At 40.9% G+C, this 25,481-nt stretch overlaps 1 protein-coding gene across 1 annotated transcript in view; it reads left to right on the top strand.

Moving 5' to 3' along the window:
- ATP8A2 (ATPase phospholipid transporting 8A2) overlaps positions 1-25,481 on the top strand; it is a 554,076-nt gene that overhangs the window by 380,326 nt on the left and 148,269 nt on the right. The window contains exons 27-32 of the mRNA XM_014581486.4: positions 5,133-5,207; positions 10,714-10,836; positions 11,901-11,979; positions 15,303-15,364; positions 15,695-15,751; positions 23,932-24,039. Of these exons, the coding sequence (XP_014436972.2) occupies positions 5,133-5,207; positions 10,714-10,836; positions 11,901-11,979; positions 15,303-15,364; positions 15,695-15,751; positions 23,932-24,039 (504 nt within the window). The remainder of the gene's footprint in view (positions 1-5,132; positions 5,208-10,713; positions 10,837-11,900; positions 11,980-15,302; positions 15,365-15,694; positions 15,752-23,931; positions 24,040-25,481) is intronic.

Raw genomic sequence — 25,481 nt, 5'->3', positions numbered from 1 at the left:
AGCTTTCCTGGTATCTTAGGAAACTTCAGCATGATTGAAGATATTAATCCAGAAAAGACTGAACTGAACCTAGTTGTAAAAAGGAAATGCAATCGGCAACTGGCAGGCGCTGCCACCTTGCTACAGATGTGTAAGTAAATCTGCCCTTTGATAGCTCAGGTAACCTACTGTCTTCATTTACTGGTCTCACTAGTGACAGTGACTTCAGGGACTCAGAGGAGAAACCTTCTCCATAGCTGTCTTATGGCCTTAGGGCCAAAAGCTCTTAAAATCTGCACCAAAGAAGATGACGAAAATTTCCAACCTTACCATCTTCAGCTCATGATGTGAGCTCACATCTTCAAGATATAATTCCCCATAGAACCAAAGCAGAAGAAAATCTGGCAGTGCACTGTAGTAAACATCCAGATCCCACATTCAGGTACTTTAGCCCTTTGGTGTTCAAGGGGAGAATTGTATGTACCTAACTGCTGATTTGAGCACATAAAAGCATCATATGGACATCCTGCTCCCATGCCCCTGTTAGAACATTTGGATCAGTTAGGCAAACGGAATCATTGGGCACTCAGTTGCACAGCTCAGTTGCACCCCTCTATGTGTTATAACCTGCTTTTCTTAAGGAATGTTATTAGGATGTTGGAGGATTATCCAATTGGTTTTTGAAAAAATGCTACCTGAGATGACGAGAAGGGACTTTAGTTTTATATTTCCTCTTAGTTACCCCCTCTAACAAGACAGCACCTGTGAGCACCATATTATCAGCAATGGATACAGTATCCTAGCACGGTGCCTATTCACCAGAGGCCTGAATGCTGTCCAGTGATAACATCTGGGTAGAAAGCCAGTAGTGTTCAGTGCTCATGTGTAGAAGAGAAGGCAAAGAAGCAATATGTTTGAGGGGAAAACAATAGATGTCTAGGTGTCTCTGTATAATTAGAATGGGTTGAAAGACCAAAATGGTACATTTTTGTTATTCCATATACTAAGATATCAATGATATTCTTCACATTAAGTTAGTGATAAAATGCATAATACCTGTTCAAGATTTTTTAAATATCTTAGTGTTAAAATTTAGGAAACACTTGTATTGAGGTTGCTTCTAAACTATTTATCCGACCAACTCTTGCCGTATAATTCCTAATCATTTAAAAGAAAAAAATCAAACTTAAACTTGGAATAATTTGGAAATTGGCAAAAAAAGGCTAACGATACTTTTAATTCTAAATTATATCTGCTTAGGGTGAGTTGGGTTTGAAAAAAACAACCACTAAAAGAAAAACTATTTCCTTTCTCTTTTGAACAGTTAATAAGCAAATAAAAAGAGAAAAAAAAGCCAAGTAAATTTGAGGAAGCCATGTCTACTCTGTCAAATCTTATTAAAGAGACTCCTTAGCTATATTATAAAATTGGTGCCATATATACAGTAATGAAGAGATTATATTAGATTTCTGCGTGCTTGAGCAGGAATTAGAGGCTTGCATTGAGAGATACATCTGGAACAAAGAGGATTTTAATCAGGATACATTATTAATGAATTGCATATGAGTTACATAAACCTGCTTTATTAGGCAAACTGTAAATGAGCTTATTTGGTGAGAGCATGAAAAATGTGTGTATTAAGAGAGGATATTTTGAGAATTTAACTCATCTCTATATGGTAAAGGCATCTGGCTGTAATTGGTGCCTGTGGCAATTGTTGATACCCTGACTATATTAGCTTTCCATGCCCTTTAGCAGGACTGGGAAAACATTTCTAGTACTCGTTAAGCTGTCTGTTATCAAGACATCATAAATATACACATTCAGAATAGATGATTTGCTATCCCATTGCCTTAGAGCACTTAAATAAATTAGTTCCTACTATTTCAAGCATTAATGTTGAGGTAGTAATTATGGATAAGGCAATAAAAAGCATTAAAATTGCATTCAAACTTACAGAAGTGAGAATGTTTTCTGAAAATGGCTCTTGCTGTTTTCATAAAATATACTCCAAAGCCAGGTAGCTGGACTGTGTGGCTCTGGATATTAGTAATGGAATATTGAGCTTTGCCCCATTAGATCTCCAGCTTGCATCCAGCTCAAATCAGTATTGAGAAAAATAGTTGTTACCTATCAGCTATTCAGTGACCCCCTACAATGAGGTGATGGTCTGACTTTGTAGTGTGCAAATGCTATGTGCAGTTTGCGCTGAATTTTTTTTCAAAAATGAGGGTCATTACATTACATATAAGGGATGCAACCATGCTTTAAGGCTAAAAATATGGACTGGGTTTCTGATGTGCTCCATTTTTTTTCAAATGTGCTTCATCTTTTGATATTGCAGAAGCTAGTATATAACATTATTTAGATATTGCAGATCTCTGCAGTACTAGCCATAATAAGGTAAGGTAATAATAGTGGTCGGCCTGGATTTTGAGTCTCAGTTCTGAATTTCATTGCATTAAAGTCAGACTTCTTATTTTCCCTGAACATATTTTTTTAATAGCTGAATTATAAATAAGGTGTTCCAACTGTTTTGGCAGTCAGGCAATAGTTAAATTGAAAAGATTGTTTCTTTTTCAACTCAAAAAAGTTCATTTAATAACTTTCGGTTCATTTGCTCCTAGCAGGACTATACTCAAGCACTGCAAACCCCAGGAGCTTGGCAAGCCAGGCAGACTTGGCAAGTTTTTCAAGCAACTCACCAAGTCTGAGTCAAGCATGGGTAGTTGTGGCTTGCACAGTTTCAAATGTATTTAATTTTTCTTGTTAACAAGAACATTAAGATAGAGGGTTGGTTTTTTTTCCATAATCTCAAAAAGTAATACATAGTCTATAAAAGCAAATAGTATTTAACAAACCACACATGACAATTTATGGCTTATGTCAGTTTCAGGACAAATATATTTGTATATTATTTTACACTGAGACTCCCTGATTTGTGTTCCTTAACATTAGGATATTAAGGAAATAGACCATGAATTCTTTGTTGTGTTGATTGGCATTTGTGAGTGAAACCCTGCAAAAGACAAGCAAAACCATTATTAGTGCATCATAACCATACAACTCTGTCTCATGTTTAGCAAGATTGTAATACAAATAACAGGCCTGTGTGTGGGGTTGGGAAGAGGAGAGTGCGAAGGGTGCGAAAGCACTCCCCATGGTCCCCCAAATAAGCATGCTCTGGCCAGGCCAGGGAAAGGCAGGAGCCTCCCTCCCCCATGCTCTGACCAGCCAGGCTGATTTCCCTACTTACTTCGGGGACCATTTTGCTGCAGTTTTACCTCTTTGGATCCTGCTAAAAGAAAAACTAAGTAAATTTAAGATTGTAAAGTACCAGAACATTTTAACTGTGTTTTTGTTCTCTCTTGCCCATCAAAATAGTATTTCCCTTGAATCAAGTGTATTTAATTATCCAGAATATGATTATGTCGATAAAAGATCATTTTTAAGGTTGGAGTAGGTCTCAGAAGATTTTGATTTCCCATAAAATTTCCAGCACCTTCAACTGATAACATTTGGTCCAAGAAACTTTATAAAAAGTCTACACATTTCATTGCATAACAAAGAGACAGCTTTTCCAAGTTGTCTAACTAATCTCTGATACTATTTTTATTACAAGCAGTTGGAAATAAAGTGGAGGTGCTGTTCTTCTGGAAGGAACATCTGTTACTTTTACTTTCAATCTGTCTATCATTGTTGGGCCTCATGGTATTGTAGTATCTTGCAAAGTTAAATATTCTATGGGATTTTATGTTTTCGTTCCTCCCACTGTTGGTAAAGATAGTTTTATTGAGGGAAACTGAAATCTAATAAATAAGCTATGCATTTTTTCCACAAAAGTGAGTGTCTTAGTCATGGGCCAGCTGCAAATAAAGCCTTATATCTCATTTGCACATGGGACTGACATTTCCATTTTTCCAAAGCACTGTATCTCTCATGGGAGGTTATGGTCTCACACAATGATGATCCTTTAAGTTGCCTGATCCAATGTAATGGAGAACTTTGTCTTGCTACCAAAGCCTTGAAGTTGACTCTCTTCATTGACGTTCCAGAGAACTGAGCAGAGCACTGGGATACTTGTGTTGCTGAGCAGACAGATGAATTGCTGTATTCTGAACTGAGTGTTTCTGAGATCAGCATCTTCATTTGTTGCTGCAGTGAATTTTAGAGAAGAAACGTGGATCTCCATTGCCAATGATCTGGGAATATGTTTCAGTAAATTAGGTGTTGTTTCATCTCAAGAGGTTCTCAGACTTTCTCAATTGAGACACCCAAACCAGCTATCATTTCTTGTTGGAAATACAGTCTCAGTCTTTTTACAATTCTACCTACAGTCCTTTAGTCAAGCAAATAGTGGAAGATTTCTGATGCTGCTCTTAGAGAAGTAGGTTTCTGCTGGTTTTGTGTGTGTTTGGGCTCTTAGGGGGCAGGCCAGGAGAGTATTGGCTGGTGGAAATCCTGATAGGATGGAGGAGATACTTATGGAAATTAGGGAATTTTAATACTTCTTCATCTCTCTCTTTTTTTTTTCTTTCCCTTCACCTGCTCTGTGCATAGCACCTGGGATGTGTACTTAAACATGTCAAGAAGCTGTTTGAGCACCGTGAAAAACAAGGTCAAAGAAGCTGGCTCCTCACCATTTTTAAACAGAACCTACAGGGCAACATAGCATTCTGGCTATACTATTTTCTAAGACTTTTCTAGAATTACAATGGCACTGTTTTCATCCATCCACATAGTGTCAAATGGAACATTACAAACTTCAGAACATGTTTACAGTGAAATTTCTAATACTTGCCGAGCTGTGATGGAAACCAAGTTAGCTTCTAACTTTGTGTTGGTTAACACTTTGTCAGTAGTCTTTAGATAGTTTTATGAATCTTTTTATTTTAGTGTAAAGATACAAATACTACAAATTGCTCCATCTCCTTAGTGATCTAACTTAAATAAGCAATTCTGTAGCACTATTTAAAATGCAGGACTTTGAAAAGAAACAACTGTGTGATACTGCTGATAATTATTTTTAGAGCACATGAAGCAGCTGTCTCCACTTGGTGGTCCACATTCCACCCCCTTCTCTTCTCTTCAATATATGGAAACATTTATTGCAATATTGATCTAACGTTTTGTGTAACTTTCTTCTGTTTCAGCTTTGGTTTGCATTTGTTAATGGATTTTCTGGGCAGATTTTATTTGAGCGATGGTGCATCGGCCTGTACAATGTGGTAAGTATTCCATGTCTCAGCTTGATGGCATGCAGAACCTCAATGACATTCCATTGTTGTTTATGTCTGCACAGTTTATCTCAGCCAACCATCTGCATACATATCATGAAGTACAAATACATTTTTAGGGTATTTGTTTATCTGCCCTAGACTGTGGATGCAAAAGATCCTGGATGTTTATTTTTAATCACAGCAAATGTATTTGGATAGTGCCTTGAAAATATTAGCACATATATCTTAATAATATGCTTTCATTAAATCTCTGTATCTTTCGGCAATTCAAAATGTTCATTGCTTCCTAGTCAGAAAGTATTCAAATTATTTTTTATGTTTTAACATTTTTATTTTTCTGATTTTTTCCTAGTCAGCATGAATATATATTTATCTGAGATCAAGTTTTTGGACTTTTGGTCCTTTATTCGTTACTGTATTATGGTAGTGTCTAAATAAAGCCCCATATCATTTTCATCAAGATTTATTTTGTTCCCTGGCTTTATAGTGGCATTATTACTTACACCTGGCCTGATACCTGGATCCATAAGCCTTAACTAAGGCAAGTAGGAAGCTGCAGGAACTTTTGCCAATATGCGTGAAATTTCCCCATTATGTGTAGTGGGGATTTGGGGGGGTTTTAATTGTGAGATTTTTTTAAAACAAACGTATGCCAAATATGTGAAAACACTAAAAGTCACCAAATGAACTATATCATTAATGAAGAGCTTTAAGTAAAGATTACTTTTTTACCAGATTTAAAAGCTTCAGAGGAGTAGCCAAGTTAGTCTGTAACTGGAAAAATATAAAAAACAATTAATAGTCTTGCAGCACCTTAGAGACTACAAAAAGCATGTAGATGGTATCATGATTTTTACCAGGATTTGCTTTAAAGTTTAAACATTACAATTATAATCCCACACAACCCAATGTCAAATGAGAGGAGATTTTAGGCTGGAAATTTTATGTTGTCTCAGTTCTTTGCATCACCCTTCACCTAGATAATCCGAAGTTTTCCAAAAAAAAGCAACCCACTCCATCTTCTTCATTCACATATTTGCATCGATAAGTCTTTTAATATTATTTCTTTTCTGATTAATCAAGCTACCATGAATTAAAGCACTTTAAACAGCTACTATTGCTGAAAGCAATGAAGAAGTAGTTAACTAGATTGCCTTTACTTACTCTTTTTAGGTCTCAGAATTAACATTTTGGTGAGTTTTCTTCAGATGAATAGGGCAGCTCAATCTAATCCGAAAGCTGCTGTTTCGTTATGTCTATACATTCCAGAATCACTAAAGACCGAATCCTGCTGGGTATTGGACCTCTCTGATTCGGCAGCGTTGGGACTTGACTGATACTGGCTGAGGGGTTTTGCCAGACCAAGGGAGGTCATTTCTGCCCTCCCCTGTCATCGCACGCCTCCCTGCACCCAGCCATGTCCTGGCTGCCTGCCTCTCAACCAGCTCACCCCCACAAGCCCCTCCGCTCGCAGGACTCCTGGCCCCATATGACAGCCACACTGCCTCACAGTCCCCACAGGTAGTTTTGCTGCCGGGTAGTTGCACCGCTGCTGGACTCCAGCCCTGCCAGGCAGCTCTGCTGCTTCCCAGCCACTCCATGCAGCTCTGTCAGGCGGCAGCGGTCCTGCCAGGCTCTTGGCTGTGTCGCTGAGCGGCAACCCTGCTCTGGGCTTCTGCCCCCATTCCTGTGCAACTCAGCTGTTGAGCTCCTGGCCCCACTGCCAAGCAGCCCTGCTGCCTTCTAGACCTGCTGGGCAGTTGCATCACCAGGCAGCCCCAGTGTCAGGCTCCCAGTTTTGCTGCCTCAGGGCAGCCCCACTACTGGGCTCCAGCCCCACAGCAGGGCTTCCAGCTGCCAGTCCTCCACTGGGATTCTCTGGTCCTGGAACACCTGTGGCCCTTCAGGACCATGGATGTTGCCGAGCCAGAGAATCTCAATTTAGAGAGGTTCAACCTGTAGTCCCATTTCAGCATTATTTAGTGGGGTCAGACTGGTAGAACCAGAAGTCTGGCTTTGAATAGGTTCACCTTGGAAGGATACCTTCATAACCAGATGGGCTAAAACAATCTTTTTTTTTTTTAAGTGAAAACTTAAATCTGCAGAAAACTTGGGAAATACCAAAAATCCCTGGAGATACCCTAAATCCATCCTGCAGTGTGGAATCTTCATGGAGCATGTTAGACTAGTGGCCTTAGCCTTAGCTCTCATATCCCATATGAGAGGGCTGCCCTTGCAGCCATCTGGCCTGTTGCTTTATGACTAATTTAAAAGATTACATCATTCATGTAGAAAATGTGCTTGCAATTACTGATCCCTGCAGATATCCAGCCCTATGTGAAGTTGAATCTTCACCTGCCCTCTCCAAACTGAGTATGCATTGCTGGCAGGAACCACAGTCCAATGCAGACAAAAGATTTTGTAAAGATAATAAATAAAACAGCATCTAATCAGAGATTGTTCGCTGAATGAGAGTCACACTGTAAAAAATTGGATTAGAAATTAATTTCCCAGCATGAAACTGTCAGTATAGAAGATGGGGGAAGAGGAGGGAGGGGGAGTTATAGTTGGAGGCTACATGATAATAATGCTTCGATCTGATAGTGTCTCTATCCAAGGCTCTCCACATTTTTAACAAATGGATTAAGTCTCTGAGGACTCCTGCAAAGTAGGTATGATTGTCACGCTGGCACCGATAAGAAGGCTGAGGCACAGAGAGATTAAGGGCCCAGTTCTGCAGCACTTACCCCCATTGAAAAGCTGTTATTCATGGGAGTAACCCTTTTGACTTCTGTGAAACTACTCATGTGCCTGTGTGCCTTTCGTTGGGAGTGAAGGTTGCCAGAATTAAACCCAAAGTGACTTGCCCAAGGTACTTCAGAATTTTCTCTTCCTTTGTTCCCCTCTGACAGGGGCACATGGCCCTAGTAAATCCCTCTCTCTTCTCAGGAGCACAATGTGGGTTTGAATTCTCCACAGTATTTCTGGAGGTGAGTGTTCCTTTGAGAAGACCACAGCATCTTTCAGAAAGGAATGGTCCCGCAGCAGACCCCAAACCCACTACTGTCAGTAGCACAAGGAATTTCATGGGGGTACTAGCTGAGTCCATTTTACTCTCATGCACACAGAGCCAAAACTTCGGTGGCACATGCCTCCAGAAACCCACTCCTCCTGGTCCTCCTTTCCTGCTGCCTGGATCCATCCCTGCCCCTGGATGCATCAGGGAGAGTGGAATATTCCATGAGGCCTTAGAAGTCTCTGAGCCCACACATGTCATCACATTTATTTGATGCTTGTATGGATATTTAGAAGGTGTCTACAGGTTTTACACAGGAGTTTTCTAATGATTTCTACACATTGAAATAAATGAAAATGTCTGTTGCACTAGGGAGAGTGTAGCTTGCAAAGGCACTAATAATGCTAGGCAGAGAGGTAGTCAGGATAGACTGTATGAAACTTTTGAAAATAAATAAACAGTAGACAAAATCTGAGTTGCCTTTTTCAGGCAGGATGTGGTGGAAGCAAATATTAAAGGAGTTGCACAAAGTTGCAATGGCTTAATAAGAAATTTTTAAAAGCGATAGTTTTAAACCCCCAATATTTTAAATGCTTCAAAAGAATCCGGCGATACACATAGTTAACACAGTGAACTGTGAGACCATGTTACTGTTACATTCATGCTCCCTCCTTGATTCTCATCTCCTGTCACTTGCATCTTGCCTTTAACTAGATTGTAAACCCTTTGGTGCATAAGAGACCATATCTAATCTATGTATGTACAGGTATATGCTCCCCATGCACCATAGTTTCTGAAGAACCTCACAGTTTCTTTTGTAGTTTTACTCGCAACACCTCAGTGAAGTACGAGGGTAAGTCAAAAAGCATCCGCAAAGTGTTCATATCTTTTTTTTGCGATTGGCCCAACTGCTGAATTCGCGCGCAACCGTAAGCACGGAACCTCCCTATATTGTAGTGACATATTTGGCCTTGACCGTTCAGATGTCTTTCACTACTAGTGGGGTCTACTTGGCCACTCCGCTTTCCACATGCACCAAAGAAGAGCAGCGTGCAGTAATTCAGTTTTTGTGGGCTGAAGGTGTAAGAGGTGCAGAAATTCATCGAAGACTATCAGCACAGTACGGTGACAGTATTTTGCTGCAGCGAAGCATGAATGGATTGACATGTTCAAAAATGGCCAAACAAGTATCACTGACGAAGAATGATCAGGGCGCCCATCCACATCGACTATTGAAAGGAACATAGAACAAGTCCGCATGCTGATTCTCGAAAACAAGAGGGTGACTGTCGATGAAGTGGCAAACCAACTGCAGATTAGTCATGGTTCTGCCTATTAAAATCATCCACTACAAACTTTGCTTCAGTAAAGTTTGTGCATGGTGCGTTCCCAAACAACTCACAAAACAGCACAGACGTAACTGTTTGGACATCTGTAACCGCCTTTTGAACTGGTATCATGAGGAATGTGACGCTTTTTTGAGTCGCGTTGTCATTGGTGATGAAACGTGGATCCACCACTATGAGCCAGAGAGCAAACATCAGAGAGACCCCTCAAAGATGCTTTAAGAGGCTATCGTTTTGCCAGCGACCATGATTTGAAGGAGGTGGTGCATACCTGGCTTGCCGCCCAGCTGAAAACATTTTTTTCTGAAGGCATACAAAATCTTGTGCAACGCTGGACCAAGTGTGTTGAAAAGCAGGGGAACTATGTTGAACAATGATACTTATGAGTTCTGTATTGCTGTTGTGTTAATTTTAATACAGTAAATACATTGCAGAGACTTTTTGACTTACCCTTGTACTATTTGTCAAAACTGAGATGTGGCAGATCAGACTTAGTGATTGACGTCTGGTGTAGTGGTTGGTGTGGTGGCAGCCAGGCCAGGATCCGAAGCCCGAGGTCAGACCTGGACAAAGCAAGAATAGGATTTGGGAGGTAGACTGGAGCAAGCTAAGGCTTGTGGATGGAGTTTGTTATCACTATCAGGCAGGGGAGAGTTCCAAAAATGAATGTAGCCTCTCTGCATTTACAGCCTTTGTCTTCCTTGAGTTCTTTTTTAGCACCTTGATCACCTTGTGGCCCCACTGAATGTTTGGCAGGCTTCCTCCTTTCAATGTACTCAAAAAATGTTATTGTTAATTGGTACCTCTCTGGGGAGGAGACTCCTGTTATTAGTAAGAGATAGATAATAGTAATAGGGAAATTGATTATTATACATGCAGATAGTTGGCTTGTGATGACTGGGAGATCTGCTGGGTGAATTGTCTGCCAGTTATGATGTTTTGATATCTTGAGAGAATTGCCTCAAATTACACACTGGGGATGAGGCTTTGTCATGGCTGAACTCAGTGGGAGAAATGTTGTTGACTTCAATGGCACTAGGTAAAAGCCTAGATCTCAAACATTATACTGAACTTACTTATAAAGTTAATAGGTGTTTTTAGTAGTGTTTAATACTGTTCATTTTCTTTGTAGATTTTCACAGCCTTACCACCTTTTGCTCTGGGAATCTTTGAAAGATCATGTACTCAAGACAGCATGCTTAGATTTCCCCAACTCTACAAAATTACGCAAAATGCTGATGGGTTCAACACAAAGGTAATGGGAAATAATGTATTTTAGAAAAAAAATAAAGAAAAATAATAGCATATATTTAAGTCTTACTTTTTTCTATCCCAAAGGTCTCATTCAGTTTTACTTCGGTTTTATGCCAGAAACCCTTAAAATCAGAGTTGTCCTTGCTTCCTAGAATGCTGTGTTCTTTTCAAAATAAATTGTTATTTCTGAGTACTGACTAGAAGAGATGCCTTAACTAGAATAATAATCCTAAAGTCCATCCAAATTTTGGAAGAGTTCAGATTATGGTCCATCTCTGAATATGAAACATACAACTTATTGATAACTCTATCTACAAATATATAGCTTGTCTGCTGCTTTCAGAGAAGCTGGATGATCTGGTTTTGATTTTCATATTGAAATGCTGCCATAAACCAACCTACCAGCCTTGATAAGTATACTTTAAAAGTTTTTGTTAAATTAGGGTGATTTTTTTCTTGTATTTTTTTTCATGTTTTGGAGACTATGAGACACTTTGTGTTTCATTAATTTACTGACCTCTTCAGCATTTGAGGTTCTAGGGTTTTTTTCAATGAATAATTAAATATACTCTTAAAACAAAGCAAGACCCTAGGTTTGTTTTGTTGGGGGGATGCTAAAATTTCAAAGAACAAAACAGCAGAATATGCAAATCTTTGACATAAGAGAAACATAAGACTTTTAAATGGAGCATTATGGGGTACAAAATAATTTTCTCTATTAGAAGAAAATAAAGTCCTTTCTATCATCATGATAATTTGAGCAATTAAGCAAAGGTGAATCCACCTGCTCTCCATATTCTGATAAAGCTTTTTGAAGGTAATATATATAATCTGACATATTGTATTTTAAAAAACTTCTTCAGTTGAAGCAGGGTTGCCCACTTGTTGCACAGAAATTCCATGAAATGTGGATGAGGAAATATATTTCGGAAAAGTTCAAGTAGTGCAGCTGAGGAGAAACATTACTTTCTGCCAGTAAACTTTACAATGAAGCATTTGTTGGGCGTTAGAGAGAAATCAAAAGTTTTGGCCGACTCCTGACTTTCTTGGTTTGTTTTCCCTCAGGTTTTCTGGGGTCACTGCATCAACGCCTTGATCCACTCCATAATTCTTTTCTGGTTTCCACTGAAAGTGCTGGAACATGGTAACTGCTTCATTATTTCAAATGTCAGCAAGTAGCATTCAGTCTTCCCAGTGCCAACATGTTTGCAGAGCTGGAGGTCACAACAGCTTCTAAGAAAACTAATTATGATAGACAGCTGGGTTGGTTATAGCTTCTAGGCCTGACCATTTATCAACACTGACCTTTAGAAGCCACTTTTCTTGCATTTGACATGGATATGTTCCATATAGTGACTTTCATACCTGGTTTTTAGTAATCCTCTTTCAGTCACACACTTCTGTCTTCTGAAATAACACCTGGGTTCATGCACAGACACACATACACACAAGCCTTCAGTTTTCTTTCATTTTCTAATATTTTAATTCCTCATTTCTCATACTTGTACAGTGTTCATATCATGAGTTTTATATCCTTCCTGTAGAGAATATTTTTGCTTTGGTATTTTGTTGGGTCTTTTAAATTCCCATAATAGACTCTTCCCAAATTGCCTATAAAATGCAGGGTAATTCCCCAAGTGTCCCAGCCAGCTTCCAGTTAAGTCAATGGAAGGGCTGCCTGTCATTTCAATAGAAGCTGAATCAGGTCCAGTGTTGGAAAAATGAGAACAGGATTTATTCTATCAAATGTGGCTGTGACATCCTGATGTCTAGTACTTGGTACTTTATCGAAAGACAAGAAATTTCACTCTGTAGCCAGCCAGTTATATTTGGACAAGAGAAACCCTTGCAGTCTATCAACTTATTACTTGACTCATGAATTACTCACAGGTTATGAAGCATAACAGCCAGTGCTAATATTGGGTTAATTTAAATAGCTCCTCTGTAAATTGAGTTTTAGGTTGATGTATCCAGAGGTTACAAACTTCTTTTTGTTTATATTTTTCCTTAACTTCTTGATCTATCCCTATTATCTTAAATACAAATACCCTCTTAAAATGCCCTTTTAAGTATCAATAAATGAAATAAATTAGGATGTTCATTCTTCACCAATATTATTAATTTCATTTCAGAAAAAGTATTCTAAATGTGAGTATACACCATTGGGACAAATATAAAGTTTCCAACTCTCATTGTGTTTGAGTAAAAAGTGTATTTAAAACTTCAGACAAAAATGTTTCATTCACTCTGCAATCGATGCTCTTTATCCTCTTGAGTTCCTTAGGAATGAGTTCAGTGAATGGACACTTGTATAGTCCTAAAGATAGATGTTTTCTGTACATCTTCAGATTCTTTCTTATTAACAGAAAGGTCTTTATATGCAGGACCATTGTATTCCCAAAGAGTGTGATTATAAAATGCAGTATAATGTTAGAATTTTTTTTAAATCTAGTAATTACATTGAAAATGACTTAGATATACGAACTAAAATGTTTCCCATGAGTCTGTAGTATAAGCAGCATATAGTCAGAATAACTGGGTTAGATTACACTGGATCCATGACAGCCAGTATGGCCACACATGGACGGATTTTACTACAAACCTAAATAGATACTAATGTAAGCCACTCTGGGCATTGACTACATGCACTGGAGATAATAGGCCTAATTCTCTGTTGCTTTTCACCTTTGTTTTCATTAATACCAGTGCAATAGACAACAAAGTATGGTGAGAGTCCTTCCATTCTGATTTGGTAACATTTTACACCCAGTTTTTACTGGTGTCAAGGCCTACACAAGGTGAAAGGCAATAGAGATTAGGACTATTATGTTCAGTAAGAAAAGATAAGATGATTACAGATTCCAATAACAAGAAACTAAACAAGCTCCCATCCATACTGGCTAGGAAGCAGTTTTAAAATCATACAACACTTTCAGTAAATACCTTTTATCTCAGCAGCCAGGAAAGCTAACCTAGCAGGCCTAGGTTAAAGGATTCAGAGGTGCGGAAAAGTAAGTTACAATTCTGACCCCCATCACGTGTGCAGTACCACTTCCATGCAATGATTAAACAGCAAATCCAAACTGGATGGTCAGTGTGACATAGGTGATTACAAAATCACAATTGGTGATTGCAAATGTCTTTTTACCTACAAAGGTCTACGTTTAGATGCTATTTAGGTCACAAATGAAAACAGGACTTTTGTCCACCTAACTACAGTTTGGAATATTTATAGTAGGCATGATTGACAGCTCCTAGTCAGCAGAGGGTTAAGGTTTGAAAATTTACCTCTCTACTTACCTTACTTTTCTCAACAGGTCTAGAGTTCCGGGGTCGACTGGAGAATGATCTGTGGTTGATTTGGTGGTCTTCACTAGACTTGCTAAATCAACTGGCAGTAAATCGATTGTCAATCTCCACTGTAGTGTAGATGTAGCCTAAGGCTACAAGCCACATCAGTAAGTGACTCTTTCATAGGCCTCTATTTTAAGCTGGCAAATGCTAAGCATGACTAAATAGACATCTGAAGTATAGCTAAGTGTGGCACTTTCAGATGATAGGTCAAGATATACTTACCCTTCTGCTCACTTTCTGCCAGGAGAAAGGGTGTGTCTAAGGGTGTGTCTAGACTACCTAGTTTTGTCGACAAAAGTGGACTTTTGTCGACAAAACAATACCAGCGTCTACACTACCGCGGAGTTCTGTCGACGTAACGTCGACAGAACTCCGCGGTTTTGTCGACGCTGGTATACCTCATTTTACGAGGCATAACACTTTCTATCGACAGAACTCTGTCGACAGAAGGTGTTATTGCCTGTAACACTGCATCCAGACTATGGAGTTCTGTCGACAAAGCGGCTTGCTTTGTCGACAGAACTCCATGTGTCTGGACGCAAATTGTCGACGGAAGTCTAGACGTACCCTAAGACTGAATGCCAGTCAGTTGATACATTAACATCCATTCATATGTTTCATGTGTCCACTCCAGATCTTTTGCTTTCTTTTTAAAGCCAATATCATTTGGCTACAAATCACTTCATGTTTAAAAATTATGTTACTTCCAAAGAATATATAATTTCCAAAAAATATTAGAGGCATCAATATTCAGCACAGAGTGACATAAAAAATTCCTCAGCTCTTCTGGGCAATTTGTTTGTTAGCGCCTGGCAAACATTCATTCTCTCACTAAAAAAGTTTTTAACAAGCAAGGTTATGACTGTGCTATTTCTGAGCTCACAAAAGTAGAGACGTAATATAACACTATGTTACCAGTTTCTAACATACTGCTTTTTGAAGTGCTTTGAGAAGCTTAAGGTATGAAAGATACTCTACAAAGGCAAATTCTGGAAAGATTTTTCCAGGCACGTTATTAAAAACCTTTGCCTTTGAAAATCTCCCCTTTTTTTCCATTCTGTTGATACACTGATTGATGATCAAATATGATAAGCTTTCTTATCTCTCTTTCAGATGCAGTGTTCACAAATGGCCAAGGGCCAGACTATTTATTTGTGGGAAACATTGTTTATACAGTAAGTTTTTAGCATTTTTATCTTAGCCATTTTGCTCGATAGTAGCATTGCTTCCAATCAAACATTGATATAAATCAATAAGCATATGAATGAGATCTGTGTGTATGTAATTTTTTGTTTTTTCCTTTTCATTCCCTCCTTCAGAAATTTCCTGGATGATATTGTCTAAAATTATGCCTTATATTATGTTGATAGGTGTCCAGAGGCCTTTGGGAATGGGCAGCATATAAATAAAAGTACTGTTGTTTTTAGAAGGGTGGAGTTAAATAGCTAGAAGAGGAATATGCATGCTGAATATAATATATTTCTTCCATTTCTTTCTTTCCACAGTATGTTGTCATTACTGTTTGTTTGAAAGCTGGTTTAGAAACCACAGCATGGACTAAAGTAAGTGGTCCGCAGTCTTTTTTTTAGTAATTTTCTTGCCCACATCTTTCTTTCTATTGCATGCTATGTGTTAATATCAAAATTAACAATTGTTTGCTTGTAGGTTTGAAGTGGAGATAGTAGAGGGTATATTTTAATTTGGGTTAGAATTATCTGTCATCTGGAGTTACAGCATTGTTTTCCTTGTTTTTTCTTCATAGAGCATGTTTGTATTAGAGGATATCTGCAGATGATAGAACATAATATAATGGCCAAGACTTGGCATCAAACATTTTTATTAGCTTGGCTCATGTAAACAGTCTAATTTAATTTATTGGATATGGCCATCATTGGAGTAACTCAATTAAAGCCAGTGACTTTGGCTTGTAATCTATGTCTTTTTTGTAACCAGATCCACTACATAGCCATTTTAGAAGTAATGTATAACAGTACCAAACAAAAGGTGTCTAGCAACCAATAAGCAATTACAGTCTGACCTCCACTAACTTCAGTTGGCTTTGTGTTAGATCCTTTTATTTTTTTCCTTGTTGTTGTTTTAGTAATTCTTTATTTTTCAAGTCCTCGGAAATTTTCATATATTACTTTTCTCTTTGTATTTCTAAATATTGTTCCTTTTCCTGAAACAGAATTGATTAGATTTGAGATTGACAATTTATTAATTTAATCTCTGAACCTCAGATTAATGAATCATTCTGCCTATGCTGCCCAATAGGTAGACATGCCACAGGTGACAGAATTTAGGGTTATAGACTCTCAGAAATCCAATTACTTTCTACTTTGCTGCCCCCTTAATAGAAATTTTTCAGAAACATTAACACCTGCATTTTCCGAAATGAACAGCGATTTTTGGTTGCTTCAGTTTTTAGGCCCCCAGTTTGAGATATCTCTGGGTACGTCTACACTACAGCGCTAGTTCGAACTAACTTAGTTCGAATTAGTTAATTCGAACTAAGCTAGTTCGAACTAACGCATCTAGAACTAAAAACTAGTTCGAATTAGCGTTTTGCTAATTCGAACTAGCAAGTCCACATTGAGTGGACTCTGAACAGGGCTTAAGGATGGCCGGAAGCAGTGCCGGCAGGGCATAAAAGGAGGACTTAGAGCATGGAGATGCTGTCTCAGGCTAGCCGAGGGCTGCGCTTAAAGGGTCCCGACCCCCACCCCGGACACACAGTTCTAAGGGGTGCCCCGCTTGCAAAGAAGTTCTGGCTTGGAGTGCCCGGAGTACCCATACTGGGCACATCACACCACTCGGCCATCAGCCCGGCTGCACTTGCCGCAGGCTGCCATCTGGGGAGAGGGAGTAATTGGGGGGCTGCAGGAGAGCTTCCACCCCCAGAAGCCCGCAGAGCCAGCCCAGTCCTCCCCATCGGGGGCTCGTACCCCATTCCTCCCTCACCTCCTTCCACTTACCCTTCCCTAGCCCCCCTTCTTATTGATGTACAAAATAAAGATAACGTTTCTTCCAACATTGACTCTGTCTTTATTGAAAAAAACTGGGGGAGACTGGGAAAAGGAGGTGGGAGAGGGGAAGAGAAAGGCTGGGAGAAGGGAGGGCAACTAACATGATCAGGGGTTGGGAACAGGTCCCAGATGAAGAAAGGCTACAGAGACTGGGACTGTTCAGCTTAGAAAAGAGGAGACGGAGGGGGGACAGGATAGAGGTCTCTAAAAGCAGGGGTTGGGTGGAGAGGGTGCATTCAGAAAAGTTCTTCCTGAGTTCCCATAAAGAAGGACTATAGGACACCAAAGGAAAGGAATGGGTAGCAGGCTTGAAACTAGTAAGAGAAAGTTGTTCTTCTTCCCAAAGCAAATAGTTAACCTGCGGAACTCCTTGCTGCAGGAGGCTGTGAAGGCTGGAACTAGAACAGAGTTTAAAGGGAAGTGAGATCAAGTCATGGAGGTTGGGTCCATGGAGTAGTCTTAGCCAGGGGGTAGGAGTGGTGTCCCTGCCCAAAGTTTGTGGAAGGCTGGAGAGGGATGGCACGAGACAAATGGCTTGGTCACTGTCTTCGGTCCATCCCCTCCAGGGTCCCTAGGGTTGGCCGCTGTCGGCAGACAGGCTACTGAGCTAGATGGACCTTTGGTCTGACCCAGGACGGCCATTGTAAGCTCAGGGCTCAGGGTCGGGGGTCTCAGTGGACCCCCTTGATTTTCATGCACACCTGCTCCTGGGTGGCCAGGCTGGCAGCTCTCCTGTCCTAGACGGCCACTTTCCTGTGCCTAGTGCGGAGATCGTGGACGAGGTCCACGATGTCCGCACTAGCCCAGGAAGGTGCCCGCCTCTTGCGGTCCAGGGCAAGCTCCCGGGAGCCGCCAGCCTGGTCCCGGCAAGAGGGGGTGGGCTGGGGGGCATCGGGTGGGTGGCTCTGTGCCGTGCCAGGTGCAGGGTCTGCTAGCTGGGTGCTGGCAGGCTTGCACCTGGCACGGGCACCGTAGCCAGCCCGTGCCCCTTTAAGGGGTCCGGGGCCGGGAGGGGGGCATAGAGTTTCCCTGGTGTTGGCCAGAGTGGCCACCAGGGAAACCTGGGGAGGGCTAGCCTCCCACTAGTTCGAACTAAAGGGCTACACAGCCCTTAGTTCGAACTAGCTAGTTCGAACTAGGCGTTAGTCCTCGTAAAATGAGGTTTACCTAGTTCGAACTAAGCGCTCCGCTAGTTCGATTCAAATTCAAACTAGCGGAGCGCTAGTGTAGCACCTATTAAAGTTAGTTCGAACTAACGTCCGTTAGTTCGAACTAACTTTGTAGTGTAGACATACCCTAAAAGAGTCTGAGATGTCCTAAGCGGGGCACATAAGAATCAAGGCATCCAAAATCACCAATCGCTCAAAAATGTAGGCCACAGAATACTCTGCAGACTATATATGGTTTAGCCATAAATGGCTTTCTTTTTCTAACCAATAACTATACCAAACTCTTAGAACAGGGACTGCTATGTCTATAAAGTGCCTCACAAATTATTTATTATTACTTGCATGGTAACAATAAATTTTTACCCAGTGGTATTACTAGAACGAATGGAGTGATGTGGTCTAGTATTCTGAGCACAAACTTGTAATCTAGGGACTCTCATGTTCATATCCCTTCAGGACCCCACTGACTCCCTTATTGGACTTGGCCAAGTCCTTTAATCTCACTGCCTCCGCTCCTCCCGCTTTAAAATGTAATAATTCTTATATACCTCACAGAGAAGCCATATGGATTAATTAGTTAATGTTTATACAACATTTTGAAGATGAAAAAGTGGATTGTTTTATTTTACTTTGTTTTGAATGTGCTGTTTCATCCTCTAATCTGCAACAAACAAAAGAACCTAAGTGCTATTTTTGCTGTTGTTGTTAGTTCGTAGATTTTTTATGATGTGTAGTTCAGTGCCATTTAAAAATGTAAAAACATTTATTAAAAACAAATGAACCCCACACACACTCTAAGTGGATGCATCAAAATCTGCTCCCTAGACATATGGGGCCTCTTCAAATCCTGTTACATTCAGAATAATTTGATGTTTCTTATCCCTCTTCCCTGAATAATTATCCCCATGTGACTCAAAAGATACCAATTACTGACCTTCCTGCTTTCTGAATTTAGCCAAAAAGGCACTTACACTGGTCAATAAATCCCTATGTTTTTTATACTAGGATTTTATGAATAAAATGTCATCATATGCCAAAAATCTTCCCTGTCAGCAATACAAGGGTTCTTTTCTCCTTTATTTTATATATTAGTTGTATGGGCTTTTCTGATATAAAAATAATGGGAAGAATTTTTCTTTATAACTGCTCACTCTGCCTTGGACCTGGTGGTGATGTGTTTCTCCCCTTGTGATGGTAACACTCATTGTTTCAGCTGTGAGTGAATCAATGCATGAAGAACATTCGTATTACTTGAAGACTATTAAATATGTGACTGTGAGCCTCTTCTCCATCACTGAGCAGATTGGTTACATGCAGGTTTGTTCTCAAGAGTGAAAGATGTGTTTGGCCCCATGAGAGAATGTGAGAGATACAACTGAAAGCTTTAAATATTGAACCGACAAAGATACACAGCCGTTCTTATCCTAACATATCCAGTAAGCACAGTGGGGAGGGAATGGTCTGACCAATGGCAGATAAATCTTTAGAGCAGCACAGCTCAGAATGACTTACTGTTGTATATTGCTACATATTGCACTGCAATGGGCGCTTCACAAAACACTTACAGAAGAGCCCACTGCAGGACTATATGTAACAATATACAACAAAAGAGGTTACAAATGAGTTTCGACAGACAGGATACCTAAACCAAAATGAGAAAACTGGAGGCAGCTGTTCCTTTGATTTGTATCAATTTTAAACTTTCAACAGTTACTTCTGGTTTTTACCTTTGTACATCAAAATATTCACAGAGGGTATGTCTACACATCAAAGTTAATTTGAAATAACAGCCGTTATTTTGAATTAACTTTACTAGTGTCTACTCAGCCAAACCGCTGTTTCAAAATAAATTTGAAATAGTGGAGCACTTATTTTGAATTTGGTAAACCTCATTCTACGAGGAATAACGCCAAATTCGAAATAGCTAATTCGAAATAAGTGCTGTGTAGACACTTATTTCGAAATAGGGGGCCTCCAGCCTTCCCAGGGAGCCCTGGTGGCCACTCCAGCCTTAACCAAGAACACTCCTCTCCCTTCCCTCCCTCCTCAGAGCCCTTAAAGGAGTTGACTGGCCACAGTGCCTATGCCAGTTCCAAGCCTGCTGGCCCAGAACCAGCAGTCACTGCCCATGACCCAGGGACCCCAAAACATGAGCCAGAAAGCCACTGGCAGCCAGCCCTCCACCACTCCCTAGGAGCAGTCTGCCAGCTCCCAGGAGTCTGCCAGGACCTGGAGAAGGCGGGTGCCTTCCTGGTCCAGGATGGAGGTCAGGGTGGACCTTACTCAAGTTTGGAAGGGATGCTCCCAATGTCCATGATCTCCGCACTAGACGGAGGAACGTGGCTGTCTATGGCAGGATAGCTGCCAGCCTGGCCACCAAAGGCCACATGCGAACCCAGGAGCAGGTTCACATGAAAATCAAGTTGGTCCGGCAAGACCCCCAACCCTGAGCCCTGAGCTTCCCCTCCCCCTTCTTCCCCTTGCTTCTTCCTTCCACCTCCCTCCTCTCAGGTTTCCCCTCCCTTTTCCCACCCTCTTTTCTCCCCTCTCACCTCCTTTCTCCAGTCTCACCAGTTTCATCCCCCTCCCCCAGTTTTGTTAAATAAAGAGAGTTTGTGTTCATGAAAATACGTGTATTTTATTTGACATCAGGAAGGGGAGCTGGAAGGGTAAGTGGAACGATGTGGGGGAGAAATGAGGCACAAGCCCCCAGTGGGGCAGACCAGGGAGGTTCTTAGTGCTCCTCAGGGTGTAAGCTCTCCCGCAGGGCCTACTGGATACTGACAGCCCCCAATGGACCTCCTGGATGGCAGCCTGCAGAAAGTGCAGCCAGGCTCACAGCAATGCATCTACGAGAAGCACGAGAGTGCCCAGGGGCCACTCCAGCTCCATGTTGCAGAGTGCTGTGGTGTCCCGAGTGAGGGCAATCAGAGCACGCAGAGACACACATGCTTTACTGTCCCTCATCGAGGTAGGCAAGCAAGCAGGGAAAGCTGAGAACCAGCTGCCTGGAGTGGGGGGTCCCTTTAAGCACAAGCCTCAGATAGCCTCAGGCAGCAGCCACACAATTAAACTCCTGACCTGATGCCCTGCTGGATCTGGTTCCAGCCAGCCTTCAATGCAATTCAGTGTCTACTCAGTGTGGAATCACTATTTCAAAATAGCAAAACACTATTTCGAAATGCATTTTGTGTGTAGATGTGTTATTTCGAAATAAGCTATTTCGAATTAACTATTTCAAAATAAGATATTTCAAAATAACACTGTAGTGTAGACATACCCAGACAGTTCATAGTACTTTAAAATCAACAATGAGAGGCAACACAGATTAAGTATTTTAAGAAGAGATGGCAGGCAGAAGAGGGTAGGCATGTGACATACATGAAGTTCCAAGCTTAGGGCTCGTGAAAGAAGGCACAGGGCTGAAAGCTGGAAAAGGACACAGATGAGGGAGAAGTGATTAGTGGGACCATAAGAAGAAAGATGGGGAGGACATGAGAAGAAGAGGTGTAAGTAGGGGCAGCAGCACAACATGAAAGCGAGGCTGAAGAGTTTAAAGCTGTGGTAGGATTAGAGAAGCATCTCTTGAAGAGTTTGCAGAGTGGGACAGTGCAGTTGGAGCAAGATGAGGGGAAGATGTGAGTTCATCCCCATTCTATATAAATACACCTATTAAAAAGCAAAACACAAAAAAAAACCCCAAAAACCAACGAAACCCATAGATCTTCCTCTGCTTATATTTGTCTCTTTTAATCTTAGTGACTTGATTAATGTATAGCAGAACTTCAGCCTGAACAGTGTTTATGGCTTGAAATTGCTGCAGTAATCTGCTCTGAAAATATAATCTTTGCAGGGTTTTTTCTTGTAATTCTGTTTTTTCTTTAAATAAGAATTCCTGAAGCAACTCCACAAGAGCTGAATGCTAGGAGGTGTTCAGTACCCTTAGCTACCAAAGAAGAATCTGATTCGGGAGAGCACTTAAGTATGTGCTTATGTCCATCCCTATTTAGGGAAGGACCTAGGCAAGTGTTTTAAGTGCCTCTCAATCAAAACTACAGTCAGTGGGAGATAGCAATGCTAACACCTTGTAAGATTGAGCCCATAGTATAAGCTGTCAAAGTACATACATGTGAGAATGCAAACTAGTACAATAGGACCTTGTTAAATGACCTGATGGTCCATCATATTTTACTCCAGAAAGGTCATCAGCCTTCACATCTCAAAACATGGATTAACACACTTCTCTGATCACATAATCAGGAAGTTCAATATAGGTCTGTGATCAGCATTTAAAATACGCATTTACTGTTAAGAACTATACCCTGTATCTGTTGTGCCTTTCATCCAGGATCTCAAAGCTCTTCACTAGCATTAATTAAGCCTTCCAGTACCTATGTAAAGCAGGTATTATTTTACTTGTTTAACAAATGACTAAATTGCAGCACTAGAAGTTGGAGTGATTTGCCAACTAGCAAAATCAATGACTGTTTCACAAACATAACTTTTTCCTGGCTTATAGTCCCCCTGCTCTATGTGATATTTCTAAATGGGAAATAACACATTGATAGTGTATGAGAACCCAAGTAAAATAGCATTCACTTCTTCGGTATTAAAGGTAAACTCAGCTTTCCACCTTATGTCTCAAAGCCCTCCTTTGACAATAGTGTATATGTAAAGTACACAGGCATTTATGACCTCCCATTGTAGTCAACTTATGCAATGCATCTGCTTGATCACTTTATATTGCTTTGTTTACCATCATTCTTCTGTAGACTCTTCAGGGGATTGATTTTCCTGCATATCAATAAATCACCTAGCACACATTTTTTAAATAATCAGTACATAATAGATAGTGGTTTTTCTTGTAGTCAATGTGTATGATTCTTCCAGTGATGGGTATCAGTGGTGCACATGGTTTATATGCATACATGCAGTGGCATAATAAGACTTTTGTGGGTGTGATCTCTAACCTATATCTTTGAAAACATCCAGGTTGGTGCATCATGTAACCCAGGATGAATAAAATAGGAACCAGGAGTTAGAGGGCACCTCAGCATTCTAAGGAGAATCTAATGTGTTTCTGAGGCTGTAAGTGAGAGAGACTAGCTGAACAAACCGTCTGTCTGCTGTGCCATGGAGAAAAGATTAAAAAGTGGAGCTGTTCTGTGCTGTTTAAACCAGTCTGTGCCACTGGCCTAAAACCAAGTACAGTGGATTAACTTTGAGTTGAGACTGACAAATCTGGACAGAAAAAGACTCCTAGAAGAAGTATAGTAACATAGCAAAATACAGGACTATGTAGCACTTTAAAGACTAACAAGATGGTTTATTAGATTATGAGCTTTCGTGGGTTCTTCCTCAGTGGGTCTGGCCCACGAAAGCTCATCATCTAATAAACCATCTTGTTAGTCTTTAAAGTGCTACATAGTCCTGTATTTTGCTTCAGCTACACCAGACTAACACGGCTACATTTCTATTACTATAGTAACATAGACATTATTAAGTGGAAAATGAGCTGTTTGATGTTCTCTTTTGTCACCTCTACAGTTTAGCCACCTGGCCGTTTGGGGAAGCATGCTGCTCTGGTTGGTGTTCTTCGGTGTCTACTCTGCCATCTGGCCCGCCATTCCCATTGCACCAGACATGCTTGGACAGGTTAGTTTTTCATGCTTGATTTAGGAAAGGTTGGTGAATGGGCTTTCTGACCGCAGCCTTTTGTCTTCAATTCCAGTACAGGGAAAGTAGTATTTGTAGTAAGAAGACTAGAATTGTCTTCAATACTAGGAAAGTAGTATTATTGGCAGTGCTCATGCAGCATTAGGAAGTAAAGGAAGCACCTTCAGTGAGTGCACCTAAGCTTTTATTAAAACACCCCTGCAAGTATTACAATTTTGCAACAGTAATTAAAACCTATGAGTTTGGCTCTCAGAGTCACGGTACATGCTGTAGATCTCTATGGACTTGGGTGGGACTGGGCCTCGGCTCTTCATTAATACAGTTTGGACCTCCCTGGTCTGGTACTGTTGCAATCTAAATGGTTGTGAATGAGAGAATTTGCTGGACCAGGGGAGGTTCCCCTGCCATTGGCCCCCAAGTCCATTGCTGGCAGGCTGCCCCAGGAAGCAACCAGCCTTATGCTTCCCTTCTCCCCCTCCCCCAACCTGACAGGACTGCTTGCCCAGCTGCTGCTAGTTCCCTGGGCAGCCCAGGCTCCAGTTCCTGCCTTGGGACTCTGGCTCTGCTTGCCATGGGCTGCTGCAGGGCTCCATCTCTGGTTCCAGCCCTGTGCTCCCATGGGGCTACCGCGGGGCCATGGCCCCACACTTCATTGGGCTTCCGCGGGGCTCTGGCTCCAGCCCCATACTCCATGGGGCTGCCAGGGGACTCTAACCCTTGTCCCATGCTGCCCCCAAGTTGCCTGCCCTGTTGCCCTTGCCCCTGGCTGGCCCTCCAGCCCTTAGGCTTCCGGGTTCTCTGATCCAAGAGCATCCATGGTCCTGCAGACCACGGATGTTGCCGGATCAGAGAGTGCCAGTTTTCAGAGGTGCAATCTGTACTGTCTTTGGGAGATTTCTGGGTAATAAAGGTTTGACAGAACGCCAAACAAAAATTTAATATTTTAAAAAAAATGTAGGTTATGTATTTCCTCTGTTCGTGTTCTTCATTTTCTACAATGCCTTCCCTGTAACTTGTTAAAAAGAAAGCAGAGAATGTACCTGAAAACAATTGAGGATTGGTCAGAAATAGAAGGGAAACTTCTGTGTTATGGGTCCCCTGACAATATTAATGGAGTTCTGGATTTGTTCCTTCAATGTCAGTGATTGCAGGGAATGCAATTCACTTTTCAGTGTCATTATTTCAACCTGTGGTGAACAGAGAGTATTAAGCCTGTCAAAAACCTCTTCTGTGAGAGTATTTAGAAAAGGAGCCTCCTTGGAAATGAGCAGTCAGTAAATAGTGATAGAAATGTAGCCGTGTTAGTCTGGTGTAGCTGAAACAAAATACAGGACTATGTAGCACTTTAAAGACTAACAAGATGGTTCATTAGGTGATGAGCTTTCGTGGGCCAGACCCACTTCCTCAGATCAAATTGTGGA

Source organism: Pelodiscus sinensis, chromosome 1, assembly GCF_052426305.1.
Source record: "Pelodiscus sinensis isolate ZL-2025 chromosome 1, ASM5242630v1, whole genome shotgun sequence".
NCBI classification, from domain to species: Eukaryota; Metazoa; Chordata; order Testudines; family Trionychidae; genus Pelodiscus; species Pelodiscus sinensis.
The sequence above is the reverse complement of the archived record's forward strand: the minus strand, read 5'-3'. Positions and strand labels throughout refer to the sequence as shown.